Below are 24,576 nucleotides of genomic sequence, written 5' to 3'. Positions count from 1 at the left end.
AGAGGAGACAGTTAGAGACCAATATGGTGGCCAAGTATTACAACTTGTTAAACAACATCAATTATTTCAGATTTCACAAATAAGGCATAACGAAAAGTTACCCTCCCACTCCTGTTTTGTACTGAATAAACATCCTTTAGCACAGGGTTTGTTTTTTAAGTTTTATATATATATATATATATATATATATATATATATATATATATATATATATATATATATATATATATATATATATATATTACACACACACACACACATACACACACTCATATTTATTCCATACACAAATACACTTTTTGACTTGCAACAAAAAAAAAAAAAAAAAAGAGGAAATACGTGGTTATTTTGTGTTAATAAATAAAGCTTGTGAGAAGACTGCTGAGATACTGTATTTTGTACCCTAACCAGGCTCTTCTTGTTCTGCATGTAAATAGTTTAGTGAAGCTGAAAATGCCTCACATTAAACTCTGACATAGTGGTAGTGGCAGCTTTAAAAGATACCTGGAACAAAAGGGCTATTCTATTTTGTTGTTGTTGGAGACCCACAATCAAACTTCAGAAAGGTACAGAGCATGAAATCAATGTCTTGAAGAGCTCAACCTTTATCATGAGGAAAACAAAGACAAGTCGTCTCAGCGTGGCAAACAGACATCTGAATGTTGATTGCCAAGAGAAAAACAATTACAAAGATTCTGGTGTTATAATGAATAGCACTGATTAAAACATTTTCATTTTGTTGCATCTAAACTGTGTACAAATTTTACTTCTCAAACCGGTTAGATGTTTCTTAGCATGGATGGGTACTTTCTTATGTTTGATTTAACCAATTTGTGACAAAAATAAGGTCCTAATTTCTATGCTGCACATAGGAAATGATGTGGGCCAGATGAGGCCACATCACCTGTGACACAGGCAGTGAACGGGCAGAGGAAAGTTCAATCTAACCGGTTGTGTTGTGCAGGATAAATGAGCTTCAATAAGAAAGGTCTGGAAAACAACAGCAAAGTTGTAAAGGCCATGGAAACATGCTGTTGTAATTAACGGAAGGTGAGAACATCTTTTGAAAGCCTTGGTCATCACCCTTTTAAGGTGTTCTTTTGGATTGTTATTTTTCACACTGCCATTGTCTGCATTGTGTTTTTAAAATTAATTCAATCTACTTAATAAAAACTAAAAGTGAAGCATCTGAACATCGATATCTAGCATCAACACGGCCCCTCCTCCGTAACGGGTGGTTCACATTTTTGAATAATTTGAATACTGAAATGCTGCATTAATTAAACATCTGTGATTATGTGACGTTTTAGAGCATTATTTTACTGAATATTTTTTGCGGTTCACTATTATTATAATTCCATATTCTATGGAAGTTATGAAATATGTGATTAAATCGATAAATCACATGACTAAGATTAAACACTTTAGTTACCTTAATAAAATACCAACTATGGTCCTTAGTGTGATCTCATCTGCTGGCAAGGCATGGGAGACAGGACCCTAATGCCAAAGCCCTAAGAAACAGCAACTACAGCAAGCTGAACTAAATCAAGGGGATGTGGAGGACTGATGGCTTTTCTGCCCAGCACTGAAGCCTTCTCTTATAAGAACAGGATGGTTGTGGTGATGAAGTACGCTGTATGAAATCCATTAGGACACTGCTTCCGTGGTGAAGTTTCTCCGCCATTTTGCAGTGCAAGTCTTCAGTTCCTCTCCTCCTGGTCCCCCCCCTAATGGAAGTTACTTTTGCACTGCCAGTAGAAATCCAGTGGAAAAAAAGTTTTACTCTGAAGCCATGATGTTACTGTATACAGGCGTATGTTTTATTTATAAATCAAATGATCCAGGGTGCGTGGGGTGGGTGGAGCAGAGCCCGGGTGCTCCCAATGGGTTATTTTGGTCCTGTTAGTTGCACATAGCAGGAAGGCAACAGGCAGTCTGGCCTAGCTGACAGTCTGAGAGCGCAGCCGCACAGGATCAGGAGAAGGCTGGTTGACTGAAGACTGCAGGCTCTCCAACTGTCTCTCCAGCCGAGAGCAGCCACTGTCCTGCGAATACTCTGTATACCACTCCTGAAACACAGAGACAGATGCACAGCTTCACAGGCACATTCACAGAGACTATTTCATCACAACTAGGTTTAAATGGACATGGAACAGCACAATTACATTTGTACAGATTTTTATGCTATAGGGTAACTTCACTTAGACAGAAGTATGGAGAACTGAAAACTTGAAAACGCAACAGGTTTTATAATAGAAGATGATGCTGAACAGAAATGTTTACAAATAGCGTCACTAAAACACTGTCCCATTAAAAAAAAAGAAAAATGCATTATGCTTAACCCTTTTTATCCCATTACAGCTTGTTTTGTAGCAAACATGATGGGATTCTCCCTTGACAATTATTCTTATTAAAAATGAGTCATTTAGCAGACACCTTTATCCAAAGCGAGTTGCAGAGACTAGGGTGTGAACTTGCATAGGACGTTGATCTTACATCTGATGCCAAGCTCAAGTGATTTGCTCAGAGTCACACACAGGGAGTCATTGGCTTGAACTGCTGCTTCCTTTAACCACTGGACCACCAAACCAGCAGGCTTTTAAAACTGCACCAGTATTGACGGTCATATTGCCTTATTTTAACAACAGACGGATTGGTAATCCAAGCAATTACTTTAAAACTACCAATTCAGAGACACTCCAACTAGTCTTCTGACAAATCCTTAAAAGGGAATATTTATAGGTCTGATAGTTCAACAAACAAAGTGCCCCATCATGGTGTGCAAGATTTCCCTTACTCCGGTGCATTGCATATTGTTTAATATGCAGTTTGAACATTAAGACGATAATACATCACCCTGCTCTTGCAAAGTAAACACATTCAGGGATCCTACTGTGGACATCCTCACTTCAACACAGTAAGCTAACCTTTGTATATGTATTAGTGAAATGTAAATTAAACTTTTGAGAGAATCTCTTATTTAATACTGTAGAAGTTGTTTCTGACTAATTACCTGAAATCATTGTTGTTTAACAAACGGAATAGTCTCCATTGCAAGGTTGCTTATATATCAACCTCAGGATGGAACTTGAATCAAGGGAATCAATAGCCTACTATTTGTTATAGCATTGTAAATTTGTTATAAAAACATTTTAACAGAGTAGCACTGTATTTGTTATAGCAGATAAACATGTTACAAACGCATTACAATGTGTATCACTATTTGTTATAGCGTGTAAATCTTATTTTCAGAGGATCACATTATTAAGGATGTGTGTACTGTAATGAATACCAATTGTTAAATGCCTTAATTAGAATTTACTTCTAGTTATACATATTCTCCTTACAGAAGACATGACTTCACACTTTTCTCCTCACCTGTATCTCCTCCTCGTACATTCTCATACTTAAATCACTCTTCGTCCTGGATCTTCGTCCAAGGAACACCGACGAGGTGTGCTGAAGGACAAAACAGGTTTAGAGTTAGTGAGACTGGAAAGCACAGTGCCCTGCAGCAGATTTTTGATTCTCCCTGCAGAATTTTGCAGACACAGTATGCAGGTTGTTGAGGTCTGGAGCTTACCCCATTCCTGTCCATGGCGAAGAGCACCCCCTGCAGAGAGGAGATGCTGGAGGCTGCAGCGCAGGTCTGCTTGTAGAGCTCCAGCACAGTGCCTAGCTCCTCTTTTGACACCTCCGTCTCAAACACAATGCCGTTCTCCTCTTCTGCAGAGTGAACAGAAAACAACACTTAACACCCACTAGGCAGCGTGGGATGTACATTAACCTGTTCGAAGCATGTAGCACCTCCAAAAATGTTACATTTTCATCCAGGACTGGGAGACAAGCCAAGTCAAGGCCATTCCTCTATGAAGAGATATACCATTAAAACAAAATCAAGTAAACGCTGCTTGGGATGTGTAGTGTGTGCTGGAACACACTCAATTTAGATTTAGTTTGCTACAATTTCAATAAATCTTACCTCAAATGCTAGTTTAATATAAACAATCCCAAAACTGGCAGGACATTTCGCATTCATTTTTTCATGACTTTGTGTTTGAGATGTAAGGGGAGGGGGGGTTAACATTGAATGTCTTAAACAATTTAGAAGAAAAAACAATGTTATTGAGACATTTTAAAACACATTTATGTTTTCTATATGCTTAAGAGTGCATTATTTACAATATAAATAAATAAATCAAAACTGCAAGGCCACACTTTATTTTTTTAAAATCTCACCTTCAGTGTCCCTTTTCTGTCTGCTGTAGTTCATCCTGAACACAAAGGCGTCAAGAATGAAGGCCACGATTATAGTCATCACCACCTGAAACAGGAGGCTCAGGGTCAGACAGCACTAGGGCAGGGGCAGGGGTAGACAGCAGTGGGGCAGGGGGAGGCAGCCTACATGCCAGCAGGGCCAGACACCAATGAGACGGGGGGGAGGGGAGGCAGCCTGTACGCCAGCAGGGCCAGGGGGAGGCAGCCTGCATGCCAGCAGGGCCAGAAACCGATGAGACGGGGGGGAGGGGAGGCAGCCTGCACGCCAGCAGGGCCAGGGGGAGGCAGCCTGCATGCCAGCAGGGCCAGAAACCGATGAGACGGGGGGGAGGGGAGGCAGCCTGCACGCCAGCAGGGCCAGACAGCAATGAGGCAGGGGGAGGCAGCCTGCACGCCAGCAGGGCCAGACAGCCATGGGGCAGGGGGAGGCAGCCTGCATGCCAGCAGGGCAGACAGCAATGAGGCAGGCGGAGGCAGCCTGCACGCCAGCAGGGCCAGACAGCCATGGGGCAGGGGGAGGCAGCCTGCATGCCAGCAGGGCTAGACAGCAATGAGGCAGGGGGAGGCAGCCTGCACACCAGCAGGGCCAGACAGCAATGAGGCTGGGGGGAGGCAGCCTGCAAACAGCAGCCCAGGTCCTTCTAACCATGTCCTTAACATTTACAGTGAACAATGAATTAAATCTGGAAAGGAATGACCCTTCAGGACCGGAGTTGATCCACATCAGGTGTAATCAAAAAAAATATATAAAATAAGACATGTACTGAGAAAAACTTAAATTTTCAGATTTTTCTAATATTTATATATGGTAACAAATAGAGCTGGAAGTATCCATCATTATTCAAGCAGTTTAAAAAAACTGCCCTCTGCGAAAATCATCATGCATTGTAAAATTTCCATGTGTAATGAAATATGACTAATCTTCATAGGGCATGTCGGGTGACCACATGAGGCAGAATACAGCTGACAGGGCGATGTCTGTGCAGTAGAGAGTGACATTAGGACGGGACTCCCGCAGGATTCCCATGGTATGGGAAGACATTTCTCTTTATGTTTGCAGGAATGGATGGAAACGGAAATTAAACTGGCAGGAATGGGTGGGACAGGGAATAAAGAGGTTTAAATCTCAGAGGAATGGAACTGAAGGCTGCGGGAATGGGTGGGAGCCAGACTGAAAGCTGCAGGAAGAGCAGTACCAAACTTTAGTTTGTCAGACGAGCTACAAGAACTTTAGATGCTGTAATATTAAACCAATCAATACGAGATAAAATTGAACCAATCAGACACATACTCATACTTCTGGGTAACCATACATTTACCAAGACAGACACTATAACCCTCGCATAAACGACTCATTTTAACTGACAAACTCCATTTAGTGATGTCACTCACCTACCCATTCAATTTAGCCTTGCTTGCTTGAACACCATAAAAAAAACAAAAAAAAAAACACCTGTAAAATAACTAAATTAATTTTAAATATGTCAACCTCAGCAAATAATTGGATTAAATAAACATATTGTGAGTTCCAAGTTGGAAAAAACACTCAAAACACTGGTACTGGGAACAGTATGAGAATGAAACACAGAAGAAAAAGGCAATACGAAAAATATCCTGCCTGAGGGAGAGATTAAAAGAAATTGGTCTCTTTTCTTTTCTTAAACATCATGAGATGGGACGGGACAGGATGGGAAAGGTCATTTTTTGACAAGATGGGATGGGAATGAAAAAAATGATATGTAAGGGATGCAAAAAATTCTGGTGGGACAGAATGGGAACAAAAATGAAATAGAACATTTTTTCACAGGATGGGATGGAACAGGAACATTTTTGATGGGACAGGATGGGACGGAACTCAAGTTTAATTCCTGTGTCACTCTCTACTGTGCAGCCACCCCGACAGAGAAATAAAAATCCATTCTTAAACTTGAACTAATTCAAGCAATGTAAAACAAACACTCAGGAATTGGGTGAGTGTGTGTGTAGATGTTCACATGGGGCTCCCTGTTCACACATTCAGAAATTAGGTGATTGTATGTGTAGATGTTCACATGGGGCTCCCTGTTCAAACATTCAGGAATTAGGTGATTGTATGCATAGATGTTCACATGGGGCTCCCTGCTTACCATGGTGACGATGTAGAAGGTCATGAAGTACATGCGGCTCCAGCGAGAGGTCTGTGATGTCACTCCTTCCTGCAGCGACAGAGTCAATGGTTTAAACTGCTGTGTTTACAATGTTATTCTGTCATGGTGTTTTGTCATATAGAACACAGATTCCCAAACTTACTGATTCCCCAACAACCTAGACCATTACAGATTCTCTTTTTCACACCTATGAAGGTTTGTAAAAGTACTGCGTTTCAAAAAAATACCACTAAACCACTCGATTCAAATGACTGCTTATGGTCAAACTCAAACAACAATGGAGTCTGAGTAACAATAAAGAAATAACAGCGCTAGTGTTTTTTTACCAAACACTGCTTTATGTACAGGTGATGCCCATTCTGTAAATTATTGCTGGCAGTTAAAAATGAAGCTCATAATCTTTAAACTCACCATAGTGATATACCAATTGTTTACCACAGTAAGCTCAAACAATGTTACTGAAAAAAAAGGAGGAAAAAATATGTTAAAACTTGTATTATCTAGAGAGATTGGGTCCCAGAGAGTGGCTTTTTATACTGTACAGTATGCAGGGGGGGGGGGGGGGGGGGGGGGGGGTCAGAAGTGCATGTAGTTGTGTCACCATGACCTACACCAGGAGAGGTCAACTGATGTTCCTGGAGAGCCTCAATCTTGCAGGTTTTGTAGGTAGCTCTAAATCATCAATCGCTAAATACCTGGAACAAACAGTAATTCTGACCAATTAAGCCCAATCAGTAAGTCAATTACATCATTAAGAGGCTGGGATAAAACAAAAACCAGGACACCCTGAGGCTCTCCAGGACCAGGGTTGGCCATCCCTGACCTACACCATCCATATACATACATACAAGTTCCTCCATATGTGTCCATTCTGACACTCTTAATAAAATACATAACATATGACAGATGGGGTGCAGCAGCCTTACAATCATAGACAAACATTTTGGGTACGACATTAATCAATTTTATTAGTACGCTGCTATAGCGTTCCTTGTAGGATTACTTCCGAGTTTGTATTAGAAGTCATGGTTGAAGCCTTGCATCATTCAAAACGATAAACTGGATGGGAGTCGGATTCATATTATTAGAAAACCCATTCTCATGGCCAAATCAATTGAATCAAAGTTGGATCCAGTTTATTTGATAGGCAGTGTTTATTTTTTTATATTTATATTAAAATGGCACCGGCTATGTCAAGAACAAAGCTAAATGTGTCACTTAAGCTGGACAACCAATCAGAGCCAACTATGACGTGACGTTTCAGTGATGTTTCTTCAATACAACTGGATCGATGTGGAAGGTCTGTTGTCACAGGTGCTTCAAAGACAACTTTAGTGAGAATGGGCTCGTTGGATATAGCCGGCTCCTTTAGTGAGAATGGGCTCGCTGGATATAGCAGGCTCCTTACCGAAGCTGTTGAGGATGTTGTTGAAGTTGTTGAGATAGTAGTAGCCCTCCTCCACCACAGTGCGGTTCCCCACAGTGTAGTTGAGCAGGCGGTATGAGTCTGCCACTGTGCTAGTGCTAGAACACAAGACAGCACATTACTACTATCCCAGTACTGTCAAATCCCTAACTTAACAGTTTCATATGCTTTAGATTCAGCCTTTTTATAAGCCCTCCCCAATTTAGACCAACATTTTTCAAGCATAATGTTATTGTCATAGGGCAACATCTCTTACAGTGTATTTTCGAAAGTAAAATGATGAAAGCCAAGGACATCCCCATTTCAAAAATTAAAACCAGCAGTAATACTGACAAGTGACACCAGTTTAAATTAATTACATGCCTTTCAACTGTAACCCTCGCTTTTATAAAAGACTATGACTGGTCCATTCCAGTAAAGTCTGCAATTTTAAATGGGTTGTTTATGGTTGATAGATTTCTCCACTCTATTTTTGGTCTTTATGAAGCAGCAGCTTACTTGCAGCAGTTTGGATAGACGACGCCAACAAAGAACTCCATCCCCACAATGGCAAAGGAGTAATAGAAGATAATAAGGGTCAGCCCCAAACTGGAAAGGAATGAAACTAGGTAAGGACTCATTGTCTGTCTGGTAGACATCATCTTTATGACTTGATAAGAAAAGCAAACAGTACCTGGCCATTCTAGGAAGCAGTTCGAACATGGTATCGAGAACATTGCGATACCTCAGCTTGATTTTAAACAGCCTAAAACAGAAGGAAACAACACAGCAATCATCATCATGAACCACTCTGTTTGCAACCACCTGGAGCGCTATTCTCAAACTATTCCTAATGAACTCCATTCATATATTTTAGATTTTCACAAACGTTAGGAACATTAACTAGTAAGACTAATATTCAAACTACAAATACACACTAAACTTGAAATATTACAAACGTTATTGAATCTTTAGTACAATAAGTTTAATTTAGACATAATTGATTTGGTCTGATTACGGTAGAGAAATCCTTGTAAATTGAATTCCTTATAAAGTCCTATATTTTAATAGTTATGGACTGATTAGAACAACTTGTGGTTCTGGTAGCCAATCATAAGGAAAATGTCAATACTGAGACACCACATGGTATCCACAGGATAGCGTTGTACCCGGTTTCTCTTGTTCATTTTCCTCATGGCTCCCTCAATACCAGGAAAAAAAAATATTTTCATTTACATGTGGATTCTCAAAGCTAAAATATAAAAGTATTACAACTCGCCATATATGTCAAGAAAATAGAAAAATATAGAAAAATAGAAAAAGCACTGCTAAGAGCTGAAGAAAAAACGTAAGGTAAAGATACACAGGTTTAGCACTACATCTTGTATTAAGGCGATTATCTTCACTGCTTGTGAAGCTTCATTTAAATGTATATTTAAAATGTCACATAATTTGATTTTATTTTAATGTTGCACAATAGAAGCTACAGTAATGCAAAATGTTATTGTCTTATTCATAGCTCTACAAATGTAACACTGTACAGTCAGTTAATTTTAATGTGAACTGATTAGTGTATTTTGATAATGGTTTTGGAATACACTGTCAGTAGCATAATTCAAGTTTCAATGTCTGTTATTAGCAGAGACAAGCAACTGTAGCGGGAGAGTCTACTTATTAAAAGTGCTTTTGTTTTAACAGGTTGTTTGTAGTTTTGAAGACGTTCTGACAGATTTTTTTCATGCTGTTACATGTACAGTATGTTGTTTTAAATCAGTGTCCTTAAAAGGAAAAACTATATATATATATTATCTTCACTGCTTGTGAAGCTTCATTTAAATGTATATTTAAAATGTCACATAATTTTATTTTATTTTAATGTTGCACAATAGAAGCTACAGTAATGCCCAATGTTAATGTCTTATTCATAGCTCTACAAATGTAACACTGTACAGTCAGTTAATTTTAATGTGAACTGATTAGTGTATTTTGATAATGGTTTTGGAATACACTGTCAGTAGCATAATTCAAGTTTCAATGTCTGTTATTAGCAGAGACAAGCAACTGCAGCGGGAGAGTCTACTTATTAAAAGTGCTTTTGTTTTAACAGGTTGTTTGTAGTTTTGAAGACGTTCTGACAGATTTTTTTCATGCTGTTACATGTACAGTATGTTGTTTTAAATCAGTGTCCTTAAAAGGAAAAACTATATATATATATATTATCTTCACTGCTTGTGAAGCTTCATTTAAATGTATATTTAAAATGTCACATAATTTTATTTTATTTTAATGTTGCACAATAGAAGCTACAGTAATGCCCAATGTTAATGTCTTATTCATAGCTCTACAAATGTAACACTGTACAGTCAGTTAATTTTAATGTGAACTGATTAGTGTATTTTGATAATGGTTTTGGAATACACTGTCAGTAGCATAATTCAAGTTTCAATGTCTGTTATTAGCAGAGACAAGCAACTGCAGCGGGAGAGTCTACTTATTAAAAGTGCTTTTGTTTTAACAGGTTGTTTGTAGTTTTGAAGACGTTCTGACAGATTTTTTTCATGCTGTTACATGTACAGTATGTTGTTTTAAATCAGTGTCCTTAAAAGGAAAAACTATATATATATATTATCTTCACTGCTTGTGAAGCTTCATTTAAATGTATATTTAAAATGTCACATAATTTTATTTTATTTTAATGTTGCACAATAGAAGCTACAGTAATGCCCAATGTTAATGTCTTATTCATAGCTCTACAAATGTAACACTGTACAGTCAGTTAATTTTAATGTGAACTGATTAGTGTATTTTGATAATGGTTTTGGAATACACTGTCAGTAGCATAATTCAAGTTTCAATGTCTGTTATTAGCAGAGACAAGCAACTGCAGCGGGAGAGTCTACTTATTAAAAGTGCTTTTGTTTTAACAGGTTGTTTGTAGTTTTGAAGACATTCTGACAGATTTTTTTCATGCTGTTACATGTACAGTATGTTGTTTTAAATCAGTGTCCTTAAAAGGAAAAACTATATATATATATATAATTTATTTATTTAACGATACTTACCTAGCCTAGATTTTGTATTCTATACTCAGAAAATGTTTTGTCCCTATCTTACCTTTATTTTCTACACCGTTACCAGATCCACATCATTCATTTTGCTTGACCTTAGAGAAATAAGGAAAGAGTACCGCAAGAGCTGAAGAGGCCTGAGCACCACGATGAAGTAGAAAGGCTCCATATCAAACGCCAGGACGATGAGGCCAAGAAAGGCGAAGAGTGTCACTGAAAAATCAAACCTGCAGCAGAGCAGGGCAGAGCAGAGCAGAGCAAACTTGTTACCACAATTCTACAGCTGCTGTTCAACAACTAATATTAACATCACAAACAAAAACATACTGAAAAACAATATAATAATAATAATAATAATAATAATAATACAGTGCACTCCATTTATAATAATCACTAATATAAGAATCAACCGCATATAGTGATCAAAACCCTGGGACAAAATAATTTCTATACTATACAATGTAAAATAATCTGCTTGTAAGCATCAAGCAATCATTTTGGGGCAAACTGACCGCATGTAATACAGTACTTGATCAAGTGCAATGACGTGCAATGACACATACAATTTTAACTTGAATTTAAATCACTGTGTGGATCGTGCAATGATGCAGGAAACACTGCATTGTTTGTAATCAAACATGACTCTGCCACTCAATTGTGCAGGTATGTTTTTTGTGTTCTCTGTTAGTGAAAATGTGTTTCAGTAAAGTGAATACACATTCATTGAATACATACCAAGTACAGCAGTGTTATTGTGTGATGTGCATGAAGAGGAAATGGGATTGGGGTGAGGAGGAGAAGAGGGGGAAGGGGGGGGATTGTGGAGCTTTGCATCTAGATTTAAAGAAAAACTGTGAGATTTGCATCACAACGGAAAATAAGTAAGCCACAGATGCTTAAATGCAGTGGTAGTCTTGACAGTAAAATTCTGTACTGTAAAGTCATTTTTTAATTCAAAGGCCATTACACGTAACACCGTACGGCAGTTAAACTAGCTACCCTCACAAGACGATTGCTTCTCAAGTATACTGTAGTGAAATAGGATTACCACTAATAAAACAAACAAACAAAATAAACTCAGCTTTTAGTTGAAGAACTAAACGATACTTTGTGTGGTCTCTGTGCATACATGCGGGAACTCATGACATCTAGTGGTCAACCCATTACACTACAGGGAACAAAACTCATTGTCAACCACAGTAATCATATCGGTCCGCTTTTAAGAATCAACTGCTTATAAGAATCAAATCATCCAGGTCGAATGTGATTCTTATAAATGGAGTACAATGTAAGAATTATTACAAATATCTGAAGTTAAAAATAGCTATATAAATGACATTTTAAATGTCCAATCAGTTTATTTATTTATTTATTTTTTAGTCATTGCCAATTATTTTTGTTATTTTTCTCCCAAATGCCCAACTATTATTTAGACTCAGCTCACCGATACTACCCCTGCGCTGACTCGGGAGCGGCGAAGATGAACAAATGCTGTCCTCCTAAGCGTGTGCCGCCAGCCACCCACTTTTTTACACACTGCGAATTCACCATGCAGCCACCCAAGAGCTACAGCGGCTCCTGGGCAGCTATCAGGCAAGCCTGTAGGTGCCCGACCAGACTACAGGGATCGCTGGTGCGCGGTGAGCTGAGGACACCCTTGTTGACCTAGCCCCCCCCTGGCGATGCTCAGCCAATTGAGCACGCCTCCTGGAAATTCCTATCCATGGTCGGCTGTGGAAATCCCAGACACAAACTGGCGTCATCCAGGCTATAGGGCACATCCTGCATTCACGCAGAGCACCTTTACTAGATGCGTCACTCAGGAGTTCCTAAATGTCCAATCAAATTTGTACTATACATTCTTGGGAAACAACAGAATTTGCCATATTTAAAAATCTTGCTAAATGTGATTGATCAGAATACTTACAGGTTCCACCCAGAGCTGAAATATTCAAGGGGCCCCAGTCCTGTGATTTTTAACAACATCTCCACTCCATAAACTGAAAGACCGAGAGAGCAGGAATCAGCAAATGCTGCTGTGCAGTTCAGACAGTCTGCACCCTGCTGCACCTACACAGGTTTAGATCCCACTCATTTAGATGTCTTTGTAAACCTGGCCAACCTTAATTTGGATGGAGGCAGGCTTTCCCATCCATATATGCACTTCCTTAAGCTGAAAAAGAGGAAGCTGGAAGCCTAGGCTCATGTCTGTCTGCGGGGAGACCAGGCTGTTCAGCATTACAGAGCTGTGGTGCAAGGTCTTTGCGGGGCAGCTCAGATATCATCTGATATATTTGAAAACTTACTTGTGAGGAACAAAATGTAACTCCAGGGAACATTTCCTGCTGAGAAGCTTCCATCTGTACAAGGAAGAATTTTAAAGGGCGATGATCAACAATTGTTTATTGAATGTCACACCCGTCTTTGCACTTACCATTGCAGTAACCTTTTTAAAAACAGTAAAATAATATTTGGGGAACCACCTGCTTATTACAATCTTCATTTCATTTTACAGCATATTTAGTAAACTAGGGATCATGAGGTTTATTGTTTTGTTCAACATCCAACATACTGGTAGGTTACAGTGCAAGCTGTGATGAACAAAGTAAAAATAACTGCAAACTGTACAGCAGAACCACACAAAGACAGTGTTTTATGAATTGTAAATGTTATTTTCTAAATGCATGTAAAACCTACATTCGTGTTTGCTGCCTTGCAATGCTGGGATGAAAACCCACGGAATGTTATTTAAACCTTATATCTTTCTTTATAGATGTATACGCTGTGAAACTTACTGACTTACAGGATAAAACTTTGTCAATTTGGTTCACATTGATGTTGTGAAAGCCATAAATGCATTTAAAAATGTAGATTGATTTTCCTTTTTTTCCCACTTTAATAGTCAGACTAAAATTATACTGCTCCGTGATTTGTGGCACAAATTTCTGTGAAAAAAGCCAAGCATTACTTATAATGCATATAAAAATGCATTGCTGTCATTCCAAGTCAGTCAGACTTTTTCACAGAGTAATAAAACTGTCAGGAAGGAAAACGGCAGTATTTCATACAAGTCATCCTGCTTGAGACAGGAAATGAAGGAAAGGATTGGAAGAGAAAACCAAATACTCAAAGCCAAATTTATAAGGCAGGTACATTTAGAGCACATTTCAGCATGTGTTTTAGATAATAGATAATAATTAGAAACAATAATAATTTAAAACAACTTGCTATTCTTAGGATAAATGAGTCAAAGTGAAAAGTGTAGGGGAAAAAAAAAAAAAAAAACTCCAGTAAAATCATTTGTGAATATAGTAATGCTGTTAAGAGGAAATATTTTTAAAATCCATAGCGAAGGTGGATATTTATTTGAAAGTAAAAATGATTACCCTTCATCATGAATGTTTGCACTAGGATCCACATTCCATTTACTGCAACTATGACATCTGCCAAGAAAAACAGTAAAAACAGCAGCATTATAAACTCCAAAAGGGCTCCTCTGGTGGCCATGCTGTGGGATTAAAGCCTGCCAACACCAGGCCTCCTCACTAATACAGCATGGGAACAGCCGATCTTCTTGAATGATGGTTGTTTGCTAACACTGTTTTACTGATGGGCTTATGAAACAGTAAATTATCTGCAGGTCTGTACAATGACTGTTATCTCTCATCTCGGGAGGTTCTTTACAGTGGGAAATCACATTCCCTGCAGTACATTAGTAGAGGTGCACATCCACCTTTCACTCAGAGATGAGGAAACCTGGCACTGACAGTTCACTATGTATACGGGTTCCTCTTTTCATCTCTGTAGCACAGAAACAAACCTGTTTTGTATACTGGCCTGTGTTTCTGGCATACATCAGTAATCCTACAGTTCAAACAAAAAGGGCACTTACACATTGCATATTGGAAGGCTTTGGATTTCACAAGAATATAAATGCCTAGAAAATGAGAGAATCAAAAAGTGAGTACAATGACAGACATCTTTTGTGATTGATCAAAGAAACAAAACATATCTCCCCAAACTGCAAATCACACCAGTGTCTGCTGCCGGCGATTACACGCATAGCTCTATTATTAGTCAGCAGTTGGTTATCTGGAATCATTTGTATACAAATGTAACTGTCTGTTTTTTTCAGTCTGATTCCTCTAGCATCATGAAGCCATAAGCCTCACCAACTTTCATAGAAACTAACATCCAAACCAGAAAACCTATAGACTGTAAGGTGCGCAGCGCTTGTAGCTTGCACACATAACACATCACACATCACAGGCGTCTATACCATGAAAAAGTGTCAACTGGATTTGACTTTTGCCCTGAACTGTAATACCGTCTTTTTTATTTGTTTGTTCTATCTGTGGAATGGCTTGGTGAAGACAGGCGCCATCATAGTTTGGCCTCATGGTCCTGCAAGCAAGTGAGCGCACCACAGTCCTATCAACACCCCCTGCCTTTCAGGTATAGGGAATGAGTGAACTAGCCCACTGCTCCACCTAGCCTCCGATCTGTTTGAATCTCAGTATTAAAGAAACCCAACAGGACTCAGGACTGACTTCAGTAGAAAACAAGAGGTCTGTTGAAAGTCTTTTTCCCCTTCAACTGCAGTCGTGACAGCTGATTCACCATTCGTAGTTCTAGCTGCTTTTAATGAAGTGCAACAACTAAAGATGACTCAATTACACAAACTAAAAAATGAAGTTATTACTAAATGAAAAAAGTGGTTTATCAAAAACAGGTTACATTGTAAAAAAAAGACAAAAAAACAGAACAGGGTTTTGGGTGTCAGGTCAGGCAAATGTACAGATTATAGGAGGGGACAAAGGGACAGTTCAAGCTAGCTGCCTGTGCTGTCTCAATTATTGTAAAATGTTACCTTTGAAAATTAAAAAAGTGGTGTGTGGGAAGTCATCAAACCAGTGCTCTCCACTTCTTCTGGCCTGGATTAGTGCACAAACATCACACGGTTAAGGAATTTAATGGAAATCAAACTCATATACTATACCAAAAGCAAGCTGAGGGCGAAAAAGTAGATACCTTCCATTTCAAGCCTGTAACTGCATAGAAGCTGTAAAAATCCTGCAAGCTGAAAAGAGGATTGAAAACACACAGTTAAAGGATATACTTACAGCTGTATACATGCAAAATCATAAATACATAATTCAACAACTACATTCAATTTACACGTTTTCATCCAACTTGTTAGCTTCCAACTGTTTACCTGGATACATGGGTCCGTTATCGCATTAGGTGGCGAAACCCGACAATTAACCTGACAGGCTACTCCAAAGGGTGGGAGTATTTTATGCAGTCCTCAAAAATAAACAAAGAAAACAAATAACCCTATTCATGTTTTATTTGATCAGTTAAATATGTTAGGTATAGAACCGTTTTCAACCTAATGAATAATATTGTTAGAAAAGCATGACAATTTCCATGACATGAAGAATTCAGCTTTTATTATATTGTTATATTGGGCCCTACATATGCATTTAGACTATGTGGTTGCGTGCCGTGTGTGGGGTTACCTGAGTATTGGAGTGCTGGAGCGGTTGAGTGCCTTGAAGGTCAGGTAGCGGTCTCTAGCACTCATCTGTGGCCGGTAAAACCTCATCAGCCCGTCAAACTGCTTGAAGGAAACCCCAGTGGGCCTCTGAAAGAAGACGTGCAGCATACAATACTCTGTTCTAATTTCAGTATTGCACTTTATTTTGTTTTATTTAGGGACGCTGCTATGGTTATTTCATTTTGGATTTTGGATTTTCTTTAATAAAAAAAGCTTGTGTGCATAAAAACAGTTATGTTTTTACTCAACTTCCTTTAATGTGCAAAGTGCAAAACAAAGCACCCCCTCCCTTATACTAAAAAAAAAAAAAAAGCTTTGCATTATTGGATTGAGTCTTTAATGTAACTAGTGCTCGGAGACTGCAATCAGTGGAGCAGATGGTATTATTAACCAGTAGATCTTAACCCTTTCAGTGGTATACAAACTAGATGTCTTGTCAGGAATGTCCAATCACGGTCCTGGAGGGCAATTCCACGCAAGGTTTAACAGGTATCATTATACTTCAGGGTCTGGATGGAGGTTTAATTGGTTCAATTAAACAATTTAGAACAGGGTTGGAACAAAGACCAGCAGTGGAAGGGCCACCCCTGTCTGAACTCTTTCTGCTCTTGTTTTGATCTTGATGGGAAGTTTTAATCCCGTAAGCAGCAGTTTGAGTTAAAACAGAGGCTGGTTTAAAATATACAGGCAGAAGGAAACCAAAATGCATGATCCAGCAATTTCAGAAGACTACTTCGTAAGTATTGATAGCAAGTAAAAACCCTTATACGTGATTAACTAAACCCATTTTAGAAATTCTAGGTCTTGCAAAATAAAAATTGTTATATAATTATTTGTAAGCCAGTTTTCTGAAGATAAACTTACAGCACAGTCAAAAACAGGATGCTGGCTATCTCTTGGGTTATATGAAGGAGAGGTAGCCTTAAACTAGAAGTAATGCTCATGGTAAAACTCAACCATTATAGCATTATACCCTTTTCAATGTGTTTTTCAGGTTTTGCATTACCTGTTTGCTAACCAGAAGCTTGAAGGCATGATCGACTGCTGATCGCTTGTGCAGAAGTAGGGATTTAAATTTCATCTTTTCTACTCCGTTAAAGGTGTCGAATACCACAGCAAGGAGCTGGAAAAGAAAGAGAGAGAGAGAGAGAGAGAGAGAGAGAGAGAGAGAGAGAGAGAGAGAGACATCAAAGGTTTGATCAATAAGGCTAACAGAGTCTATCAAATCAGGCAAAAAAGAAGAAACACAGACAATAGGTCAGTGCCAATGACACACTACAGATGTCTATACTTGGAACATGTGGGTAAATAAGAACACATGCATCATCATGAGTGTTCCAAGTTGCTTTTAATTTATAAAAGGCAAATAATTATGTTTTATGTCTCATCCAGCAAAAACAATGAAAAGGACACATATTATACTACAGACACTGTCAGAAAAAAAGTCTCACACTAACCCCGATTCTGGTACTTGCAGACAACAGTAATTTGGAGTGATGATATCTCCTATATATACTATAGTACTGTACAAATGTATCTATCCCTGCTAAAAACATGTGTCGAATGTGGCCATTCCCAAATTGGTTAACCGATTGCCAATTTGGGTACAGCCAGCTGTATATAAGAGGAGTCAGTGCCTTTGCCAGTGTGCTGTTTTTTGTTTGTTTTTTTAACAGTTTATTTTGTTTATTTAATTGTATAATAAATGTGTGTGAGAAGCGTTGAACTGCAATCTTCTGCCTCTGCTACTCCTGCCGCGAGCCAGCCTTGACCGTCCCGCTTCCCTATGACACGTACAGATTCAGACAGCTAACATGCTAATTAATGCACTGCAGAAGTGCTGTGAACTTTTCTCCACTGTTGCTGTTTAGTCCCCAGATGTCTTTAGAAGCACCTTGTACATTAATCACAGCACAGTACTTATGTACAGCGTAGCGTATACATTTAGTAAAAATCGCAATACTTAAGTTATGAAAATCTCCAGGGTTACAATGAAGACTGCACTGACCTGTGGATATATTTACTTACTAGGTTCATGATGAAGTAGAGTTCTATAGATAGATACACAATGAAGAACACACAGGACCAGGGATTCCTGGAATAGGCTGGCATCATCACATCTGGAAAACTGCAGAACAAAAGATGAGTTTTACCAGTGAAGAGTACTCCTGTTACAAATTCAACTCAAGCCATTCAAAAGCGCACTCAGATATGAGATGTCAGTGTAGCAGTAGAGCTGTAACAATATTCTGAAGTCACAATATGATGCAGGTCACTATACAAGGATTATTACACCTAATGATCCCGGTGTCTAATACTATACAACTCACAGGTATTGTAGACGTGACACTAGCTCTAGCTGGCCCTCTATCCTATCTCTGGTATTTATAGTAAAGTAACACACTATACATTAAATATTTAAAAGGTACAATGTATGTTTATTGATAAGGAAATGACAGAATAATGATTTTACAGCAGTAATAGGCTTACATCCCCTGGTGCCTACTCTGGATAATAGTTTTAACTTTACCTTCTTCCTTTTTATGGTACATAAAACCAAGTTCCCCATCTTCTCTCCACATGTCTACAACCACATACTGGCCCCAGGAAGCTTCACTTATCTTGCCCAGCATGGCGGTGGATGAAGCAAACATGCAGGATCAAAGAGCTACCATGCACACATGTCTACAGATTAACAAACAACTGGGTGTACTCACTTTGCAGTGGTCAGGAGGACAAACAGACTGACAATGCTGTTTTCCAAAGTGTTGAAATACTGAAATTGGAACAGACAGTAGTGTTTAAAATTTGTATTTGGATTCAAATAGCAAGATAAAGAAAGGACTGACAAAAGTGTGTTCCTTTGCAAACAGATGGCATCATGTATGAATTATTTTACTACAAACAAACTTACATGAATAACAAGTAGGTCAGTAAAACACATTACTGTAATTAGAGCTATCCAGTATCATGATCACCATGGCATACAGCCAGTGCAAGAACACTCACTATGAAAGTGCTCTAGATATATGTAAAATGAACATACGAAGAGACAGACAAATCTCCAGATTTCAATCAACACATTTGGCAACCAGAAGTCTGATTAAGAAAATGTAAAATATACTTACTGGGTCTGATGGATTTTGAGAAAACAAACAGAATCCTGCAAAGAATATGTTTGTTTTTAAAGATTACACTTTTTGAAATGTGACTTCAAATCATTGTATTACACTTTCCTTGAGTTCTGTGCTCTAACATTGAGTTATTAGCATGTCTTCTATAGCTTCCTTTAACTTGCTTGACAATGTGAACTTTGAAAACATGTTCATGTATAGAAAGATTAGGTATGGCCAGCATAGTTGAAAGGCTATATTATTACATGATGTACATGGACCGAGTAAGTCTGTTTCAAGCACAGTCAGGCCAAGAATGACACAGAGAACATGTATAAACAACACAGCCCAGAACCACTGTAGATGATTATTGGTTACTATCAGAAAAAAGGAAGGACTATTTCTTACTCCATCAAACTCCAGGATGTTACTCACCTAAAATGGCAAATATTACCATGAAAAACAGCAACAGTAGCAGAATATCAATGAAAGGAGGAAGAGACTGGAAAATCTGACGCAGATTCCTGTGTTAAAAACATAAGAACAGCCAATAACTTATCTGCAAACCAGAATTGTAAAACTGACACAAAACAGCATAGTGAAAGGAGAGTTGGGGGGTCTAAACTCAACTGAGAGAGCAAGTATACCAGGGGCTTGTGTCCCTCCAACAGCAGTACATACAGCATACAAGCCATCAGTAACAACCTCTAACAGCAGTAAATAAAGCATTCGAGCCATCAGTAACAACCTCTAACAGCAGTAAATAAAGCATTCTAGCCATCAGTAACAACCTCTAACAGCAGTAAATACAGCATTCAAACCATTAGTAACAACCTCTAACAGTAAATACAGCATTCAAGACATCAGTAACAACCTAAGCAGTAAATACAGTATTCGAGCCATCAGTAACAACCTCTAACAGCAGTAAATAAAGCATTCGAGCCATCAGTAACAACTTCTAACAGCAGTAAATAAAGCATTTAAGCCATCAGTAACAACCTCTAACAGCAGTAAATACAGCATTCGAGCCATCAGTAACAACCTCGAACATCAGCATTAGAGCCATCAGTAACAACCTCTAACAGCAGTAAATACAGAAATTGAGACATTAGTACCACGTACAAGTAGATCGCCATGCTCTGCATCCCTCGTACGCACAGGACGTAAAAATGTAAGTTACAGATAGGTGCTTCCAGACACCACAAGATTTTGATACTTGTAAAGATCATCAGCACGTGTCATCAGCTGGATAAGTGCATGTCTAGATGTATGTCTATAGATCTTTCCCCAGCACACCAATAAACATAATTTCTACTTAATTTCTGTTTAGAGTGGTGTTTCTTCTAATAATCTGTATGAGCCATAAGCAAACATGTATGACATACAATTCTATGACCCACCTGAGAGCTTTGCGAACGATCGTGTCCATTTATTGTTTCATACATATGCTTTAGTACTACTTTATGAAACCACATGGCTCCAACTGCAATTAATTTCCAAATCATTTACTGAATACAGTTATTAAATATATTTCTGCATTTTCCTGTAGCAACTGTTATCTAACGTTCACATACTCTGGAGGAAAACAATAAGGATGTTATACTGTGCGAGGGCAGGCAGGGCTCCTGTGCTGGATTACCTCCGGACTGCGCCGCAGTATCTACAGTCCACCAGGAAGATGGGCCTCAGGGCTCGCGTCACACGCATGTGGGACAACTGTCTGACCAGCACTACGATCGCCTCCACAAACTGCAGCAGCAGCACACAGGTCTGCAGGAATAACACAGACAGACAGGAAAGAGAGAAATATGTGGTCATTACGAATAGGAGGTAAAGGTAATCTGTGAAACAGAGATACAAGCAATTCCATGTGCAGTGACAAGAGACATGCAGAATCCCACTCAGGAGGGACATTTAGAAAAGAGCATACTGGGTCTCTCTTGTTGATTTGGGGGAGAGGGATTGTGCTTGACATACCTTGACCATCGTCCTCTTGTGTCTGATGAAGGTCCGGAAGCCCAGCCAGCGCAGTTTCATACACAGCTCAAATGCCACCATCACCAGCGCAAGCAGCTCGAGTGTGGTGTGGATCTACAAAGAGAGATCAGGGTAGTAAGGAAGGGATGTGCATACAGTCAACATCACTCATGAAACAAGCTTGCTGGTCTCAAGTTTTCTTAGTAGACTGTGGTCCAAATCACAAAACCATCCAAAACAATAACCCTTTAGATTCTGGATCACCCAGTGGCTGTAGCGGGTATTATACCCAATATATGGATTTACTTGTAGTTTTGACAGCATCTTTTTAAAAGTAGTGCTACTACTTGGTGTTTTAGAATGAAACATCACTAAACCTAAACAAACTAAATCCCACAAACAAAGGATAAGATTAAGGGCTACAGAACAAGAAACACATTACAGTACTTAACTGCCATATGCTGTGTTGTCCGTTTTGCTGCACTATATATATTTTTCAACATAATTATACATGTTATTGAATCAACTGGGAAAAAAAAAAAAAAACCTTGAGCGTTCACATGGAGATAGAGCATTTGTTTCATAAGCACCAAAGTGCATTCAAAGTCCCTCCAGTAACAATGCTAGTCCCACAAGCCATTAATTTCAATCAGAACATTACCATTGTTGCAGAAGGGAGCATAATATGGATTTTTGGGGGTTTTATTCCCCATCTGAAAAATAACAAAACAATCAGGATTATGTGGAAAACACATAAATCAATGGAGACACAGCACAGGTAAAGTAATGCATTCCTAATAAACATTGCAGGGTGTTCCGTAACTCTTTACAAATGAAAATATCCTCTTTAATACCGATGAAATGGCAGCACAGCTAACAGGGGTTAAATATATTAATAATATTCAAAATAAACTTTATAGAGGTCTATTTTTGTTTTACAGCAGTTTAAGTTTAAGAGTGACTTACAGATGAATGTTCTAAGAATAGTGATAGTTCTGAGGTGTAGTTCCAATTCTAAAAGGATGCATTGTTTTCCACGTTATCTTTTTGTGATTCGGAAAAAAGGGAGGGAATCTTTAAAACCACTTATTAATTAACACCCTTCACCCAACTATTAAATTCACATGTAATCGTACCATTGAAGACTCCCATATTCCATTTCATGATGTTAATTAACATTCACTGACACTAAATTCAAACAGATAGCAAACCCACAGATGTGCATCTCTATACAACTGGACATCTAAACTAAAAATGTTTACAACCTTGTCCTTAGAATCAAATGTATCTGCAACAACAGCGATAACTACCTTAAAAGAATCAAGGAACTTACCTATCAGTTCCTTTGCCGAAGGTATCCCTTAGACATTGTTAAATCAGCAAATTCAATCTAGCGCATTTACATTTAAAATTAAACCCTACAGCGCCAAATTGCAAGTGTGCAACTCAGGAAAGTTACCCATTAGTGGCCAGTTTAGTGAAACTCCAGAGAGCCATTACCGCCTGTCATTTTTTTTTTTTTTTTTCCCCGCCAACCTTCCAATATCTGTAGTTTGTTAGTAAGAGCTGAATTAAAACAACCCGTCATAAATCCTGAATCTCACCACTGCACCTCAAACATATGCACAACCATAAACTTGCTGATATGAAGACTCTTTCAATAGAAAAAGTATGCAATGCTAACATGTTCAAAAAAAGAAAAAAGTATCGATTCAAGAACTTAAGTCTATTTTCCCATGGACTGAATTTATATTTGAAGGAATTCATTTGGTAAAAAATAATGCTGCTAGGGATACCTTACTTCTTTCCACCTCACTGTATTAGATCTAGCGTGCTCCTCCTAGAATGTTTGTGTCTGATTAGATCTACTTTGTTTGTAGGCTCTTGCCTCCTACCCACACTGTTGTGACGGCAGTGTAGTACGTACGTAGATGTCGAGGCGCAGTGTGGGCACTGCAGGGGCCTCGCACAGTGACAGCACCATCAGCAGCAGCCCTGTCACCAGCTCCATCATGTAGAACAGGTGGTTGTGAGCAAACAGGTAGGCGGCCAGCGCCTTGGGGTTCCTGGGGTGAGTGAAAAACTTGTCATTGTTCGCACCTTCCTGTGGGAAAAGCAGAACACAACACAGCTAATGAGTTTTGTTTGTCCAGAACTTCAGAAGACGTTTCTGTGCAAGACGGAGTAGCATGATATATAAAAAGTATCTACAATAATGTATCTTCCCTTTTTGGAGTGTTTTTAAGGTATGTTTCCTAGATTTAACAGTGTGTCTTCTTTCAGTTTTTCAAGCACTCTGACAGGGCAGTTATATAGAAGTAGCTTCAAATGCTATTTAAATTGATTTTTGATTTTACTTTTTTTTTTTTTTACATTCCCACACTGTGTGACTTTTGTAATCATCCTGAGTAAGTCTTAGTGCTCTGGGATTCTATCATTTTTCTCTGCATTTGCCTTTACCATACTTGTCGTGGAGAGCTTGCTTGGATAACACTATCCGCCAGACACAATGTTTTCTTATTTTCGTTTGGTCAATTTCCCAATCTTTAATGGTGACAGTATATGATTATAGTAGAGCTTGTGACTGTGTGCATTGAAAAAAAAACGATTCTTTTGCAGCAATAGCCAAATCTAGTTAACTAGCAATAGAAATGTAGTGTAAACTCAGCTACAAAAGTGGAAGTTTAATCATCCTATAAAAGCTCAAATCTTTGTTATTTTGTACTTTCAGCTTTTTTCCCCCAAAAGTCATAAACCAAGTAAAATACACACGCTTAGAAAAAAAAAAAAGTAAACTGTCCATGTCCTTTATAAGGATAGAGAGGCTTTATCAGATATCCTCACAGGAGAGAAAGGTGAAGCCAGACGCAATCTCTCTGGTTTGTTCAACTAAAGTCAAAAGTTTTATATTTACATTTTATATTCCTGATAACAGCAAGTGCCAATCAATAAGTCAGGGGTTGGTTTTACCTTTCATATAATGGATAAACATTATCCATGGTGTTGAACTGTTGTCTGGCAGACC

General features: G+C 38.6%; 1 protein-coding gene across 4 annotated transcripts in view; it reads right to left on the bottom strand.

Moving 5' to 3' along the window:
* Positions 1-322: 322 nt before the first annotated feature.
* The window catches only part of LOC121299866 (two pore calcium channel protein 1-like), a 34,671-nt gene continuing 10,417 nt past the window's right edge, over positions 323-24,576 (bottom strand). For 3 of the 4 annotated variants that reach the window (XM_041228033.1, XM_041228034.1, XM_041228035.1), the window contains 25 exons: positions 23,479-23,655; positions 21,552-21,665; positions 21,214-21,344; positions 20,010-20,098; positions 19,590-19,624; positions 19,179-19,237; positions 18,490-18,589; positions 17,468-17,584; positions 16,424-16,548; positions 15,933-15,981; positions 15,772-15,835; positions 14,794-14,838; positions 14,288-14,344; positions 13,208-13,261; positions 12,829-12,901; positions 11,021-11,128; positions 8,528-8,599; positions 8,353-8,442; positions 7,837-7,952; positions 6,840-6,886; positions 6,408-6,476; positions 4,243-4,327; positions 3,587-3,729; positions 3,382-3,462; positions 324-2,072 (listed from right to left, as the gene is read on the bottom strand). In XM_041228033.1, the coding sequence (XP_041083967.1) occupies positions 1,944-2,072; positions 3,382-3,462; positions 3,587-3,729; positions 4,243-4,327; positions 6,408-6,476; positions 6,840-6,886; positions 7,837-7,952; positions 8,353-8,442; positions 8,528-8,599; positions 11,021-11,128; positions 12,829-12,901; positions 13,208-13,261; positions 14,288-14,344; positions 14,794-14,838; positions 15,772-15,835; positions 15,933-15,981; positions 16,424-16,548; positions 17,468-17,584; positions 18,490-18,589; positions 19,179-19,237; positions 19,590-19,624; positions 20,010-20,098; positions 21,214-21,344; positions 21,552-21,665; positions 23,479-23,655 (2,229 nt within the window). In that variant the 3' untranslated portion in view covers positions 324-1,943. Of the gene's footprint in view, positions 2,073-3,381; positions 3,463-3,586; positions 3,730-4,242; positions 4,328-6,407; positions 6,477-6,839; positions 6,887-7,836; positions 7,953-8,352; positions 8,443-8,527; positions 8,600-11,020; positions 11,129-12,828; positions 12,902-13,207; positions 13,262-14,287; positions 14,345-14,793; positions 14,839-15,771; positions 15,836-15,932; positions 15,982-16,423; positions 16,549-17,467; positions 17,585-18,489; positions 18,590-19,178; positions 19,238-19,589; positions 19,625-20,009; positions 20,099-21,213; positions 21,345-21,551; positions 21,666-23,478; positions 23,656-24,576 lie in introns of all 4 variants that reach the window. The other variant, XM_041228036.1, reaches the window with a different exon arrangement.

The sequence above is a fragment of the Polyodon spathula genome, chromosome 25, assembly GCF_017654505.1.
Source record: "Polyodon spathula isolate WHYD16114869_AA chromosome 25, ASM1765450v1, whole genome shotgun sequence".
Taxonomy (NCBI): domain Eukaryota; kingdom Metazoa; phylum Chordata; class Actinopteri; order Acipenseriformes; family Polyodontidae; genus Polyodon; species Polyodon spathula.
Note: the sequence above shows the minus strand (reverse complement) of the source record. Positions and strands in the feature narration are given on the sequence as shown.